This window comes from Engystomops pustulosus, chromosome 2 (assembly GCF_040894005.1).
Source record: "Engystomops pustulosus chromosome 2, aEngPut4.maternal, whole genome shotgun sequence".
Taxonomy (NCBI): domain Eukaryota; kingdom Metazoa; phylum Chordata; class Amphibia; order Anura; family Leptodactylidae; genus Engystomops; species Engystomops pustulosus.
In genome coordinates, this window is record NC_092412.1 from 228,272,227 (window position 1) to 228,289,180 (window position 16,954).

Here is a 16,954-nt window from a genome sequence, read left to right on the forward strand (position 1 = left end):
TAATCCCATTACAGAAAATAGTGCCCTAAGTCGAAAATGGCACTTTTTTGCCATTTTGAAAAATATTAAAAAATCAATAAAAAGTGATCAAAAGGTTGTGCAGTCCTAAAAATCATAACAATGAAGACTTCATCAAAAGTCGCAAAAAATTACACCAGCCACAGCTGTGTAGGCCAAAGTTTTAAAAAGTTATTAGCACCAGAAGATAATAAAATAAAATAAAAATTGGTGACAGGTTGGCTTTAAGAGAGGTGAAAGGCAGTTTCATATAAAGAATCACTGGGCTCATTCATTATTATAATTTTGGCTCAGTATTTTTTTCCCTCGCTGTGCCTTGTGTACCATATTTATCAAGTGCTGGCTGCACAATATTGCTCCTTTTTCAACACATACACGTTTATGGTCGCTCAATTCGGACGCAGCTTGGGAATCCCAAGACTTTTTAGAAAAAACTTTGCACCCAACTAGAGAGCTAAAAGTTTGTTTACTACTTTCACCTAAATGAATGTAGAGTTAGTAGACACTTTTCATTCATACTCCAATTTATTAAGCCCTTGCGCCAAAATCTAACATCCCAGTGTAAGTTACTGCACAATTTGTGTATCAAGAACACAGACCCTGTGACATTATTAATTAATGACCCCCACAGGTACTACATGGAATACCAAATATCATGCACAGTGAAGTAAGGTAATGGGGCACATTTACTTACCCAGTCCCTCGGAGTTCCCGAAAGTGCATTGTCCGTCCGGGATGCACTGTGCCGCGATTCACTAAGATCGTGTGTCCGATTTCCTGCATCTGTCGCTTCCCCACTCAGGTCCGCTGGAGTTCACCATCTTCCTCCAGGTGCATATAATCGCTTGGCTTGCGACACAATTTTGAAATTAAATTCCGCAGTTTGTCTGAACCCGTCAGATCATCCGACAGCCCACCCCCCAATTTCTGTCGCATGAAAGCTGGTGCGACTGCATCAAAATCCCCTTTTAAATCCCTGTCCCAGCAGCGCAAAATGGAAATCGTCGGAATGTCCAACGAAAGTGCGGTCTGCAGGGCCCTTAGTAAATGAGCCCCAATGTCTTCACTATGTCACTGGGCATGCACTGGTGGCTTTATACAGACCCACATCAGCGGATCTACTGCACCATTCCCCCCAGATTGTCCAGAGACAGTGGCAAATATGTCTGGGATGCTCAACACCAGCAGAGAAAGGCAGAGGTTTAAGTAGTCCCAAATACACAGATTTTCTTTAAAACTTTGTCGCCAATCTATGTTCAAAAGTCCAAAAAATAGGCAGCACTCCAAGGTTGTAGTCAAAAACGTGAGGGTGAAGCTTTATTCCATGGCAACGTTTCGGTGGTTTAATCCACCTTTATCAAGCATAACAACAATCATTACATACCAGCTATTTAAAGGTGCATAGTGCTTAGACTACAACCTTGGAGTGCTGCCTATTTTTTGGACTTATTTACAAAAGACCGTTCGCCACGGAACTTACGGCTTTGCACCACCTTACCATTTAAACCAGTAGTGCTGCTCCGGATTTTTCTTTTTTTCAATCTATGTTCCATCAATTTTATTTAGCGTCAAACAGTAAACATGACAATACAGACAAGAACAAATTACATAGCCACAAGAGAGTGTACAGAAAGCTACAAGCACTCAATTTCAGTGGGATTACATTACTATGTGGTCATAAAGTAAGTGCAGTCAGTTCTGTAGGCAAATCTAAACATCTGCTTGCCAGGGACTGCTCCAGCAGACAGGTGGCGGGATGGGTGCTTCTCGTAAGCCTTTAAACTTAAGAGAGGGTCCCACTTCTCTGATCCCAAGAACATCCATGATTTCATGTATTTACAACACTGCCCCTTGATAAAACTAAGCCGTCATCATGTAACACCGTGGCTATGTTACCAATCTATACTCACCGGCCACTTTATTAGGTACACCATGCTAGTAACGGGTTGGACCCCCTTTTGCCTTCAGAACTGCCTCAATTCTTTGTGGCATAGATTCAACAAGGTGCTGGAAGCATTCCTCAGAGATTTTGGTCCATATTGACATGATGGCATCACACAGTTGCCGAAGATTTGTCGGCTGCACATCCATGATGCGAATCTCCCGTTCCACCACATCCCAAAGATGCTCTATTGGATTGAGATCTGGTGACTGTGGAGGCCATTTGAGTCCAGTGACCTCATTGTCATGTTCAAGAAACCAGTCTGAGATGATTCCAGCTTTATGACATGGCGCATTATCCTGCTGAAAGTAGCCATCAGATGTTGGGTACATTGTGGTCATAAAGGGATGGACATGGTCAGCAACAATACTCAGGTAGGCTGTGGCGTTGCAACGATGCTCAATTGGTACCAAGGGGCCCAAAGAGTGCCAAGAAAATATTCCCCACACCATGACACCACCACCACCAGCCTGAACCATTGATACAAGGCAGGATGGATCCATGCTTTCATGTTGTTGACGCCAAATTCTGACCCTACCATCCAAATGTCGCAGCAGAAATCGAGACTCATCAGACCAGGCAACGTTTTTCCAATCTTCTACTGTCCAATTTCGATGAGCTTGTGCAAATTGTAGCCTCAGTTTCCTGTTCTTAGCTGAAAGGAGAGGCACCCGGTGTGGTCTTCTGCTGCTGTAGCCCATCTGCCTCAAAGTTCGACATACTGTGCGTTCAGAGATGCTCTTCTGCCTACCTTGGTTGTAACGGGTGGCGATTTGAGTCACTGTTGCCTTTCTATCAGCTCGAACCAGTCTGCCCATTCTCCTCTGACCTCTGGCATCAACAAGGCATTTCCACCCACAGAACTGCCGCTCACTGGATGTTTTTTCTTTTTCGGACCATTCTCTGTAAACCCTAGAGATGGTTGTGCGTGAAAATCCCAGTAGATCAGCAGTTTCTGAAATACTCAGACCAGCCCTTCTGGCACCAACAACCATGCCACATTCAAAGGCACTCAAATCACCTTTCTTCCCCATACTGATGCTCGGTTTGAACTGCAGGAGATTGTCTTGACCATGTCTACATGCCTAAATGCATGTAGCCGCATGTGATTTGCCGCCATGTGATTGGCTGATTAGAAATTAAGTGTTAACGAGCAGTTGGACAGGTGTACCTAATAAAGTGGCCGTTGACTGTAGATAATATAAAAGAATGACGCCTAACCGCATAGTCACCACTGTGCTATCCCGTTGTTTGGAAACAAAGGGTCACTGCCTGTTTGTATGTCTAGAGAGCATAAGTCATTACTACCTGTAGCCCCAGATCCACAATATTTTCCCTGATGACGTTGTCACTCTAGACACCAGAATTATGTCGGGATTGGCCTGGAATCAGTGTTATGGGGCTTTTGGACATTATTAAAGGGCTAGTCTGTGTACTGCCCTTGTAAGGGCAGGAGCTTAAATGGGTGCATAGGGCACTTCCCTGCAGCCTCATTGTGCAACAAGGGCTATTAGTGCTATTTTAAATACCAACAAAGATTACCCTGTAGTTGCAAAGTAACAATCCCTATACTATTAGCATCAGTGCTTTTTTGCCCGTTTTCATCCATCTCTTCCCCGGTAAGGTGCAATTTTTACTTGTTTACAGTAAACCTTCATTGATCACATGTGAGTGCTCTTTTATATTTATATTGCCGGTATTAGTTGTATTCTTCTATAATTACTGATGTATGGACTAACTAGCCTCACATCCCTGTAAACAATGTATGACATGAACTAAATAGCGGGGATGTGCATGAAAACTGGCCACAAGAAATAAATATCAAATGTACATCTGTAAATTCCTTACTTTATTGTGATATAATAGCACTAACATAAAAACATTTCAAAACATATGCATCTTATGCCATAAGCAGTCAAACACATGAAGTCCAAAACAGCATAAAAAAGATATCACCGTATTGATGTTGGGGGATGGAAGGTTGTGCCCCACGTGTTCCGCCTCCACGGGCTTCTGGTACTTGTGGCCATATGTTTTTAAATGTTTTTATGTTGTATTCTTCTAGCATCTATTTTTAATTGCAAGAAGTAAAAGTTAAGTTTTACATGTGCTATTTGGATATTGGAATTGAGGTGTGTAACACTAAAAACTGCAGCTGTGTGAAGCTTCACATGGTTGTCACTGATGTTTGCTTAGTTTCTATATAATCAACCCCCTGCAAGGAAGCGCAGGGTGCGGCAGATTCATTAAGAATGTGCACCAGAAATCATGAATCTGGCGCTTCCTTGCACTGGCCCGACAGAGTTCACCAACTTTTTTGTGGTGCACCTTTAACATAGGGCATACAACAGACTTTGCGCGGTATAACTGAGCACCAGCACGACCCATAATTTGTGTCGCTTGGTGGCTAGCGCAGCTGTGCCACAAAAGGGTCACGTGCGAGACAATAGTGGTGCGGACACATTTTAAATACCTGTGTAAGCAGTTTACACCTAAAAGAATGTGCAAAGTCCGTCAGAAAACAGACTGACGGCTGCCCCAATGTATTTTCATTTTCAGCTTTTATGAACAGATAAAAAATGTATTCCAAAAATTAATTATTTTCTTTCTATTTTTCTAGTAACAACAGAAAATGTGGTCATGGTGCTTCCTCCTCAAAGGATGAGAAATTCTGTGTGGTGAACATAGACAACAAAAAGTAACTAACATTTCAGTAGCATTGGTTACATTTAGTGTTAGTTTTTTGTATCATAGCATCACAGTATATAAGACTTGAAAAAGACACACATCCATCAAGTCAAACCTTTAGGTATTTAGCAAATGTTTTTTCCCATAACCCGTGATATTTTTGCTCTCCAGAAAGTCATCCAGGCCTCTCTTCAACATGTACATAGAGTCCGCCATAACAACCTCCTGCGGCAGAGAGTTCCATAGTCTCACTGCTCTTACAGTAAAGAACCTTTATCTATGGTGATGGTAGAATCGCCGCTCCTCTAGGTGTTCCAGTTCTTTTTATACCCTGGTGCCTGAAACTGTGCACAATATTCCATGAGTGATCTGACCAGTGATTTGTAAAAGGGTAAAACTTTTTATCATGAGAATCTATTCCTGTCTCGGTACATCCCATAATTTTATTTGCTTTAGCAGCAGCCGCCTGGCTCTGGTCACTAAAATTAAATTTACCATCCACCAATACCCCAAAGTCCTTTTCAGCTCCAGTTTTACTAAGTAATTGGCTGTTTAGAACATAATTGTAATTTTTGCTTTCATTGCCCAAGTGCATAACTTTACATTTATTTATATTTATCAGCTATTGCTCCTCCTACTCCTCAAGCTTCCACAAATTCCTCTGTAATATTATACTATCGGCCTCAGTATTAATTGTCATGGGTGCCCCTGCGACTCATATCCCGGGTCACAGCGCACCCGTGTACCTCCGTGAGCCCCCAGAGCCAGCCTGCATGTCGACTTACCCTTCCTGACTCCTGTGGCGGTCTCCCCGCTGCCCACACTCTGCTGTGCGACTCTTAGGGTGATGGCTCTGTGATTGGCGCTGGCCTGCCACCTGCCCTGATGTATTCCAGCCCCTTCCTGTGACCCCTGCTGGATCTTTGTGCCTCACAGTCTTAGAGAAAGCTTGTCTGATGCCCTGTGCAATTATCCTGATTTCCACTGCGACCTTAATTCCGTTCCTGAATTCGCTCCTGTACTGCCCGTTCTGACCTTCCAGGACGTCCCCGACTCTGACCCTGCTGCCTGTCTCTACCTCCTGCCTGTACCCGACCACTACCTTGCCTTATGACTTTTTACTATACCTTAGCCGCCACCACGGACAAAGTTGTGCCTGTGGAGCAACCTGGTGATACCACGCCGCAGCAAGTACTACTTTTAAAAAAGGTCTGTTTGGTCAGATCAAAGACACTCTGTGGGCATGGGATCTGCCGTCTACACTGAATGGTCTCATCTCTCTGGCCACTCGGATTGACATCCGGTTTACTGAGCACCCTGAGGAGCAATGTCTGGAACAACCGCTAGTCAGGACCCGACGTCTGCCCCACCTGGCTCCAGTCTTCCAAAGACCACCTCAGCTGTCTTCCGTGTCTGCAACGGAGGAGCCCATACAGGTGGATAGAGTTTGTCTGTCTTTCCAAGAGAGTTCCAGGCGAAGACAGGAGAACCTCTGCCTTTATTGTGCCAGCCGGAGCGCTTTCTTATGTCTGGTCTAGTCCATCCACGGCGTCCGGGAAACGCATGCACCTAGGGTTCTTGGGAGAAGTGTCCCTAGGTGAGAGCAAAGCTTCTTCTTGTCTGAATCTTCTTGTTCTTCTCAGTTTTGGAACGGGCAACCCAGTTCATTTTTCAGCCTTCCTGGACTCTGGCTCTGACAGCAACTACTGTATGTCATCTTACATTAAGGAGAATTTGCAGAAGGGATTCATCCGCAAGTCGTCTTCTCCTGCAGGTGCTGGATTTTTCTTTGTGGCCAAGAAGGATTGTTCTATCCAACTGTGTACTGACTATCTTGGTCTCACGATTTGTGCAGGTTTGGTTCCACTCATCTCTACTTTGGAGCATTAGGCTCAGATTTAGGGCTGTGAAATCCTCAGCTATGTGTATTAGCCAACAGAAAGACATGAGGACGTGAGCAAGGTGCAAAATCTGCCTCTATTTAACTTGAGTGTGTAGTACTAGTTCTATCATATGCGTCACCCACTGTGGTAAATTCGTAACAGTTATACACAACTAGTAAATCTGTACCATTTTTTTTGACAATATATTTTTTTATTGTTGCAGTGAACTTCCATTAAAATTTTATGAAAAAGCAGAAGAACAGAGAGATTTCATAATGAAGGCTGTTTCAAAAGAAGACATATCGTCACTAAACAGAGTACTAGAAGAAACTAGGCAATTGTCATCTTACTTTCCAAAACAGTGTGCTAAAGGTAACATAATTATTCTGTATATGATCATTTCCAATATTATTATTCTTTATGTTGCTTATTTTCTGGAAATACAGCTCAGATGTATGTAGTAAATAGATCAGGAAATCTGAGTGTTGCTTTTTAAAGAATGCAGACACGTTTTCTCATTTCTGACCCTCAGTTCTGACCCTCAGGGGCAGGAGAACTGTTCATTGTATCATAGTATTATAGTTTACACACTTGAAAAAAGACACATATCCATCAAGTTCAACCAAGGAAGGGAAGGAAGGGTAGGGATTGAATGAGGAAGGGATTTAGGGGAAACAATTCTATAAAACACGACCGTCAATGTTATTTAGGTGTAAAAAGGGATCTAGGCCCTTCTTGAAGCTCTCTGCTGTCCCTACAGATTGACAGTCCCATAGCATAAGAGCGCTGTCACCTCCAGTGATAAAACCTTGTATTCTCCTGACGGGGACAGTGCCCCCTCATCTTTTGATTTGTTTTTATCTGGAACAACTTTCCACTATATATTTATTGTATGGACCATTCATATATTTATATAAATCAATCATTTCCCCTCTTAGTCATCTCTTTTCCAAACTTAATAAATCTAGTTTTTTTAATCTTTCCTCATAACTGAGACACTCCATTCCTCTTATTATTTTGTGGCTCTTCATTGTACCCAGCTTCAGGGCATCCTTTCTATGGACTGATGCCCAGAACTGGACGGCATATTCCAGGTGAGGCTGAACCAATGTCTTGTACAGTGGAAATATTACATCCTTATCACGAGAGTCCAGACCACTTTTGATACATAACAAGATCTTGCTGACTTTAGAGGCAGCTGATTGACATTGCATGCTGTTATTTAATTTATGATCTCCCACAAGGACATGTGTTGCATGCGAATATTAGCCACATTAGGACATCTATCCCTAGTAAACCCATGCCGGCTGCCACTTATTATACTATTCCAATACTTTCCCAACAATTGCAGTTAATCTTACAGGCCTGTGATTGCCTGGCAAAGTTCTAGAGCCTTTTTTAAATATTGACATTGCATTCACCTTGAACTCGAAAGTGTAACTCATCAGGTCCAGGAGCCTTGTACACATTGATTTTATTGAGCTTAGATTGAATCATGTCTACATTCAGCCAGTCTACAGCATTTTTTTCGCATTGATATACTTAAAAAATATTTGTTTTGATATCTTTGGCCACCTGTCTTTCATTTTGTATTTTGTCAGATTTTTTCCATCTTACTGATTTGGGTAAGTGTTTTGTAATTATTAAAGGCTTCAGGTGACCCGTCAGATTAATATTTTTTGAATGCCCTCTATTTTCATTAATTGATCTTTTAACTGTAGCTGAAAGTCACACGGGGTGTAATCTAGCCCGTCTATACTTGTTACCTATTGGAATAAATTTAGAAGTATAAAAACCCAGGATAGATTTGAATTTCTCCCATTTAACATTAGTATCATCATGTGACATTATCTGATCCTAGTCTATATCATGTAGTCCAGTCCTGAATTTCAGGAAATTAGTCTTCTTAAAACTTAGTGTTTTTGATTTTCCCACATGTTTTTGCTTTTTGCAGTTTAAGAGGAAAATAATTATTTTATTATCGCTGTTCCCAAGGGGTTCCCTGACACTGACATTTTGGACAATTTCCGCATTGTTTGAAATCACAGGTTCCAACAAAATCGTCACCTCTTGTGGGATCTTCTGCAAGCTGCACCATAAAATTATCCTGCAGCAAGTTGACAAAATGTTTACCCTTCGCAGATGAAGACGAGCCCTGACCCCAATTTATATTTGGAAAGTTAAAGTCTCCCATTATCACTACTGTCCCCTCCTGTGCAGCTCGCTCCATCTGTTTATATAGGTTGCAGCTGGAGATGGGTGTTATGATAATCTTCTCTCGTACGGTCCAATCAGTGACAGGCAATGTCCGAGAATCTTGAAATTAACCAATGTCTACTGTGCTACAGGCAAGAGTAGCTGACACTAAGGCTACAGGAAAATGCATAAAAAATGTGAAAAAGACTGGCACTAGTAAATATGGTTTATTTCATAGATTTAACACCTCACTGATGTGTGCTGTAATAGGACGGCATGCGTCGGGAGCGGGAGCATAGATAAGGCTCACAGCATGAGCTGGCACCGATCACCTATGTAAAGCTGGCGGTGGTTCATGCGCGCTATCATATTGGATTCGATCACCACCACCTGTCAGGTCATCATTGGTAGATGCACCCATCCGATTCCCATAGATGGATAGAAATTCATTGCATTCTGCAATGTTCTATTTGGCAAAAATTACATTTTTGGTGAAAAAATTTTGGCATAAAACTTTTGGCCAAAATTATGTAACAAAATTTAACAATTTAACAATTATGTAACACAAATTATGTAAAAATTAAATTTGTAAAATTATGTAAAAATTAGGTAAAAAAATGTAACAAAATTTAACAATTTAACAATTATGTAACAAAAATTATGTAAAAATTAAATTAATAAAATTAGCTATGTAAAAGTTATGTAAAAAAAATATGTAACAAAATTTAACAACTATGTAACAAAAATGAAGGTCCACTCTAGAAAGTGATGGGCCAAATACAAGAAACAATCCTACAGAAAACTCTGAAATTCTGTACCGGAGAAAGTGGCTGCACATATGGGAACATAAGCTGACAAATTTTCCCTACAGAATCAGAAGTATCAGCTTTTAAACATGAACAACTTCTCATGTTATTCAGGGGAGCTGAATGTCTAGTGCAGAGACATTTTCATATTGTGATAAAGAGTAGAAAAGAAAGTGCATTTCTCTCATTATTTCTATAAATATATAAAATAACCTGGTTTGTAACATTTCAGATTTTCTCGAGGAGTGTCTGACATCAAAGGACAATGGCAAAACGTGTTTGATGAAAGCTTTAATGAGTATTAATGGAAAGACTGAGGAGATAGTGCACATTCTTCTATCATTCACTGAGGAGCATGGATTACTGGATAAATTTATCAATGCTAAGTATACAGCGGAAGATTACAAAGGTAATTTAGATTAATACATTAACAGATTTGTCACTTGTCCAATTCAAATACTGGCTGCACACAGCGATGAATGTCCCATGGGCCCCGGGCTGTTCACACAACTAGGGCCCCTAGAGTCCAAAGCAACATGTACTCGGATGTTAGGACTTAAGTGCTACTCTATATCCTCTATATCCTCCATATCCTTAATCTTATACTGTTCATAAAAGTAATTTAACGATGAACTACAATCGTGCTCTTATAACCCATCCATAAAAGAAAGCCGATCACATTCCCTAACTGCATCCTCCACCCCAACTACCGTCCAGACCAGATCCCCCAGACAGTGAAGGAGATGTGGATGCTACCCCTGGCTACCTGGGCTCTGTGCTCTGCAGCTGAACTCCCCCTCATACTGTAAATACTCACGTATAAGCCGAAGCACCTAATTTTACCTAAAAAAAAAACTGGGAAAAAAACTGGAGTATAAGCCTAGGGTAGGAAATGCAGCCGCTACTCTAATAAAATGTCCAGCAGCAGCCGCACCACGTTAATAAAATGTCCACAGCAGAGCCCCTCTTTACAGAAATGTCCACAGCAGAGCCAACCTTTACAGAAATATCCACAACAGAGCCCCCTTTACAGAAATGTCTAATGTAGAGCCCCCCTTATAATGAAATATCCACAGTAGATGCCCCCTTTAATAAAATGTCCACCCCAGATGCCTCATTTAATGAAATGTCCACCTGAGATAGCCCCCTTTAATGAAATGTCCACAGCAGATGCTCATTAATGAAATATCTACAGCAGATGTCCCCATTACTGAATTACCCACCCAGGTGGCCCCTTTAGTGAAATGTCCACTGCAGATGTCCACTTTAACCAAATGTCCACCACAGATGGCCCCTTTAACTAAATATCCACCCCGGTTCCCCCTTTTAATAAAATGTCCACCCCAGATGGCCCCCTTAATAAAATATCCACCCCAGATGCCTGTTTTCATGAAATGCCCACCCCAGATGGCCCCCTTTTAATGTTGTGTTCATAGCAGGGCCCTCTTGAAAGAAAAAAATCTATACTCACTTTCCAGCTTCTTCTCCCGGCCCCGCGACTCTTTCTTCTCCTTGCAGCTCCTTCTTCCTCTCTTCCTTCCCAGATGCATACACCATGATGCAACAGTGTCGCATCAGCGTGACGTCAAAGTGTAAGGGCCTGCACGGTGCATATATTATGACGTCTAGCTGCCACGACACCTCCGCATCGTAGTTATATGCCTGGGAAGAGCAGAGGACGGAGCCACGGGCCCGGGAGAGAAAACCGGAAGTTAAGTATAATTTATTTTTAAAGACTGATGACGGATCTTCATATAGGGTCCACGGCCTTTCTCTTGCAGGGGACCCAGGTCCGCCCATACCGCCTATATGAAGATCCGCCATTGTTCACATTTGAGAATGTAAGATCAATATTATTTCTACTATCCCTACCTCACTGTTTTCCATTTAAAGAGACATAAGATTTTTGCAGGACATATTGTACTATTTCATATTGTTACAGAATTATGCTTTCGTTACAGTAGATTGTGTAGGTGTAGGCTACCCTTGATATATCACAAAAGACCAAAAACGCCTAAATGTAGGGTATCCTCACCAACTCTCAAACAAAAGCCTCTAATAATACCAGAAAAAGAGAGCTGCACAATAGTAAAAAGTATATGTCTTCTTTATTATCAATAGATACAAATAATTATACATATAATTCCCAAAAGACTGGGAGAAAGACTGGGGGAAAATAAGATGTCCCAGATGAAACATGGGATCACCACAAAAAGACCAAAAAACCCAAAGACCCCCCCCCCCTTTTTTTCCCCTGTAACCCGGAGTGAAAAGTCAAAATCCTGTTCAAAAGATGATATGTCCAGAGACTACGACAAGGAGTACAGGGTAAAGTGACAACAGTGCAGTAAACAAATGACTCAATAAACCGGAGGTACCTTGCGGTATTATAGATTCCAAGGAGCTGTGTCACACTTACCCGTAGGCATGATAACAGGCAGACAGTGGGCTATCAGGGGGGAGGTCAACAGATGCACCCCGACGCGCGTTTCGCACCAATGCTTCGTCAGGAGGTAACATATGGATGCTGTGCCCACCTTTAAATACAAAGCTCCGGCATATCTGCTCAGAGACGCGCCCATCACGTGACGCATCCACCCACTGAGGTTGCGCACCGGATACGCGTCATCATGGGGTGCCCAACCCGGTCACATGATGGGGTCAGCGCTTCCATGGAGACGTGTCCCACTTGCATGCACTTCCCCACACCTGGAAGCGGCGCACGCGCCTAGGCGCGTCAACAGAATGTGAGGTAGGTATCAACACATTAAAAATTCATACGAATAAAAATATATATATATATATCAAAAAAATGCCCACTTGTATTAATAATAGACATGGTACCAGCAAACAATGTGCATTATTGTCAATATATACACATATTGTGACACATCGATGGACCATGCCTGATCATATAAAAACCATTATACATGATAAATACATGAAAAGACATAAAAAAACACAAAAAATGATAACAGATAATGAATTCATGATTCAATACCATAGCACAGAGTTGCACAAAAGCAGATACAAATCATCAGTTTTCAAATGCATAGAGAACATCCCACCCCCAAAATAAAAATGAATATAAATCAATATACCTCCTATCTATAGGTGTTCCGATCATATGTAACCACAAGTCTCTCCTGCTATCCCTATGTACGATCTAATGACGTGTGCCCACTAATAGGTGCATATCCCCAAAGGTCATGTCCTATTAGAATGTAAAGTGTCCAATGTGCTAAAAAGTGCAGTGTCACTATAAATACTAATAAATATATAATTATAAATAGTGAAGGAAATGAACTATTAAAATTTAATAATATACAGTTATACACTGTTATAAGAATGATCTACCTAGTGAAGTGAATAAAGTGCATATACTAGCAGACAGCGCTAGTAGTGATGTGCAAACTACACGCCCTACCAAAGGGCAATAAACACTAGTGTTATGAAAACCAAGACCAGGAATAAACATGAGAAAACCTCAAAGTGAATCATGACCCATAAAAAACTAGGTAATTACATACAAAATTTATACCGTATATACTCGAGTATAAGCCGACCCGAGTATAAGCCAAGACCCCTAATTTTACCACAGAAAACTGGTAAAACCTATTGACTCGAGTATAAGCCGAGGGTGTAGCACACAGCCAGCCAGTCCCCATGTAGTATACAGCCAGCCCCACGTAGCATACAGCCTGCCCCCATGTAGTATACAGCCTGCCCCCATGTAGTATACAGCCTGCCCCCATATAGTATACAGCCTGCCCCCATATAGTATACAGCCTGCCCCCGTATAGTATACAGCCTGCCCCCGTATAGTATACAGCCTGCCCCCGTGTAGAATACAGCCTGCCCCGTGTAGAATACAGCCTGCCCCGTGTAGAATACAGCCTGCCCCTGTGTAGCATACAGATAAAAAAAATAAACTTAATACTCACCCTCCAGTGTCCCCGATGTTCGTTGCGGATCCCAGTGGCTCCCGGCAGCTTCTTCACTCTTCTATCTTTTATCTTCTCTAGCCAGCAGAGTCGCGTCCATGCGATCTGCCGGCCGTTGCACACTGTGATGCGAATCTGTCGCTGCTGATGACGTCATCAGCAGCGACAGCGCTGCATCACAGTGTGCGACGGTCGGCAGATCGCATGGACGCGACTCTGCTGGCTAGAGAAGATAGAAGACAGAAAAGAGACACGGGGAGCCGCCGGGAGCCGCAACAGGGATTGTGAGCTGCCGGGAGCCGGGAGGAACATCGGGGACACCGAAGGGTGAGTATTAATTTTCTTTTATCATTGATTCGTGTATAAGCCGAGGTGAGATTTTTCAGCTCATTTTTTGTGCTGAAAAACTCGGCTTATACACGAGTATATACAGTATATATACACCACTGCAAATCACACCACAATTCCACAAATCAGCCCAAAATCACTTATACACACTTTGCACTTTTTAGCACGTTGGACACTTTACATTTTAATAGGACATGACCTTTGGGGATATGCACCTATTAGTGGGCACACGTCATTAGATCGTACATAGGGATATTTATAGGGATATATATATATATATATAGGGATCGGGCATGGTCCATCGATGTGTCACAGTAAACATTATGCTTATGTGTATATATTGACAATAATGCACATCGTTTGCTGGTACCATGTCTATTATTAAAACAAGTGGGCATTTTTTCGATATATATTTTATTTGTATGAATTTTTAATGTGTTGATACCTACCTCACAGAGCAGCATTCTGTTGACGCGCCTAGGCGCGTGCGCCGCATCCAGTCGCGGGGAAGTGGGACTCGTCTCCATGAAAGCGCTGACCCGATCGTGTGACTGGGTCGGGCGCCCCATGATGACGCGTATCCGGTGGCAACCTCAGTGGGTGGATGCGTCACGTGATGGGCGCGTCTCTAAGCAGTTACGCCGGAGCTTTGTAATTAAAGGTGGGCAAAGCATCCATATGTTACCTCCTGACGAAGCATTGGTGCGAAACGCGCGTCGGGGTGCATCTGTTGACCTCCCCCCTGATAGCCCGCTGTCTGCCTGTTATCATGCCTACGGGTAAGTGTGACACAGCTCCTTGGAATCTAAAATACCGGAAGGTACCTCCGGTTTATTGAGTCATTTGTTTACTGCACTGTTGTCACTTTACCCTGTACTCCTTGTCCTAGTCTCTGGACATATCGGGGCAGATTTATCAAGCAGTCTGAAAGTCAGAATATTTCTAGTTGCCCATGGAAACCAATCACAGCTCCCCTTTAAAATATTCATGAGCACTGGTAAAATTAAAGCTGAGCTGTGATTGGTTGCCATGGGCAACTGGAAATATTCTGACTTTCAGACTGATTGATAAATCTGCCCCATCATCTTTTGAACAGGATTTTGGCTTTTCACTCCGGGTTACAGGGGAAAAAAAGGGGGTGGTCTTTGGGTTTTTAGGTCTTTTTGTGGTGGTCCCATGTTTCATCTGGGACATCTTGTTTTCCCCATATATCGTCTTTCTCCCAGTCTTTTGGGAATTATTTGTATAATTATTTGTATCTATTGATAATAAAGAAGACATATACTTTTTACTATTGTGCAGCTCTCTTTTTCTGGTATTACACTTGATATATCCTTGGGCTATGTATGGTGATTTTTATCCAATGTTTGGAAATTAATTGGGGATTCAGGCCCAAGTCTTCTAGGGGGTCCATGGCCACCTAAACCACCCACCAAATTTTATACTGAGATGGATCTTAACCCATGAAATCATTGTACATCTGTTCCTGCTCTCCATACACATGTACACAAGAGCCATTTCAGGATATTTGATGGTCCTCCAGAAGTCCTGAAACTACATATTGAAAGCAAACAGCATCCTCCATTCTCCAAGGAAGTTCTAGACTTGTAGAATCACTAATATTCATACAGTACAGAGACCATGCCAGTCTTAATCCGCCCCTGGCTGGGGCAATACTTTAATATGTTAATTTTAAATAATAGTGATGCTGGGTGTTTGAATTTTAAAACTTTTGAAATGTTTTTCACATTTTTTTGTCTCATATTGCTATTAGACCCTGTCACAGACACATTACAGGCAGTCCCCGGGTTACGTACAAGATAGGTTCTTTAGATCTGTTCTTAATTTGAATTTGTATGTAAGTCGGAACTGTATAATTTTTTAATTGTAACCCCAGCCAAATTTTTTTGGTCTCTGACTATTGCATTTTAAAAATGTTGGATTGTCATAAGAACCAGGATTAACAATAAAGCTTTATTGCAGACATTTTTGATAAGTTTTACAGCTGATCATTGTAGTCTAGGGCTAAAGTACAGTAAATTACCAACATCCAGAGGTCCGTTTGTAAATAGGAGTCATCTGTAAGTCGGGTGTCCTTAAGTATTGGACCGCTTGTCATATTAGCAATATGACTACTCGCTTCTGATTTATTTTAAGAAGGGAGTCATTATAATACAAAATATTTGAGAAATAGATTAAAGCTAAACGTAGTTGTCCCCTTTTCTTGGTTTCTGTGTTACCCTAGTACTAGTGCTTGCTTGCGTGTGTCTTTTTTACCAGTGCCAAATTTATGTAAATTATTTTAAGAAATCTATTCCATTGTCATCTAGGTGAGACTGCTTTGCACATAGCCATTGAAAGACGGCAAAATAAAATTGTTAAGTATCTTATCGATAAAGGTGCAGATGTGAATGTATGTGCACATGGATTATTTTTTAAGAGAAAAACTGATGGATTTTATTTTGGTAAGTAGAGAACTTAAGTGGCCACTATAATAATCACTACTACTTCTGTTACACAAACGGGGTCATTTATCTTATGCCACTCACACTTTGTGGCATATTTATCAGGACCTCTGCGCAACACCAACTCCCTTGTTTGAAGATCATTATGTCAACAACTTCTCTAACATCCCTATAACTCTCCAAATTCTAAATTTAATGTTGAATTCCTTGTAACTCAATTTCTATTTGAATCGTTGTCCCAAACTCTTATAAACTTTTATAATAGTTTTTTGAGCAAAACCACTCGGATCAGAGATAAAACAAGATGTTTTTGAATTAGTGTAGCTACATCATGAAGAGTGTATGAAGAGGGCTCAGGGCATATTGCAGCAAAGACCCATTGCTAAAACCTGCGGTTGGTGCTTGCACCGATCGCGGGTGTTAACCTTTTCTTTGCCAACGGCACTGAAAGCATGGCGGCGCATGGGCGTTATCGGGGGGTCGCGATCGGTTGCCATGACAGCTTCGGGTCTTCGTTTGACCCGAGGCTGAATGGCTTCTGCAGATTCGTTACAATGAACCAGTGGCTCATTGAAATGAATGACCTGCAAAAACTCCATATACTGCAATACAGTTGTATTGCAGTATATGGTAGGAACGATCGGACCATCTAGGGTTAATGTAC

The 16,954-nt window shown here is 41.8% G+C and overlaps 1 protein-coding gene across 1 annotated transcript in view; it reads left to right on the forward strand.

The window, feature by feature from the left end:
* Nucleotides 1–16,954, forward strand: part of LOC140116753 (transient receptor potential cation channel subfamily V member 3-like) — a 111,800-nt gene that overhangs the window by 42,664 nt on the left and 52,182 nt on the right. The window contains exons 2-5 of the mRNA XM_072133187.1: nt 4,581–4,658; nt 6,755–6,903; nt 9,766–9,942; nt 16,156–16,290. Of these exons, the coding sequence (XP_071989288.1) occupies nt 4,581–4,658; nt 6,755–6,903; nt 9,766–9,942; nt 16,156–16,290 (539 nt within the window). The remainder of the gene's footprint in view (nt 1–4,580; nt 4,659–6,754; nt 6,904–9,765; nt 9,943–16,155; nt 16,291–16,954) is intronic.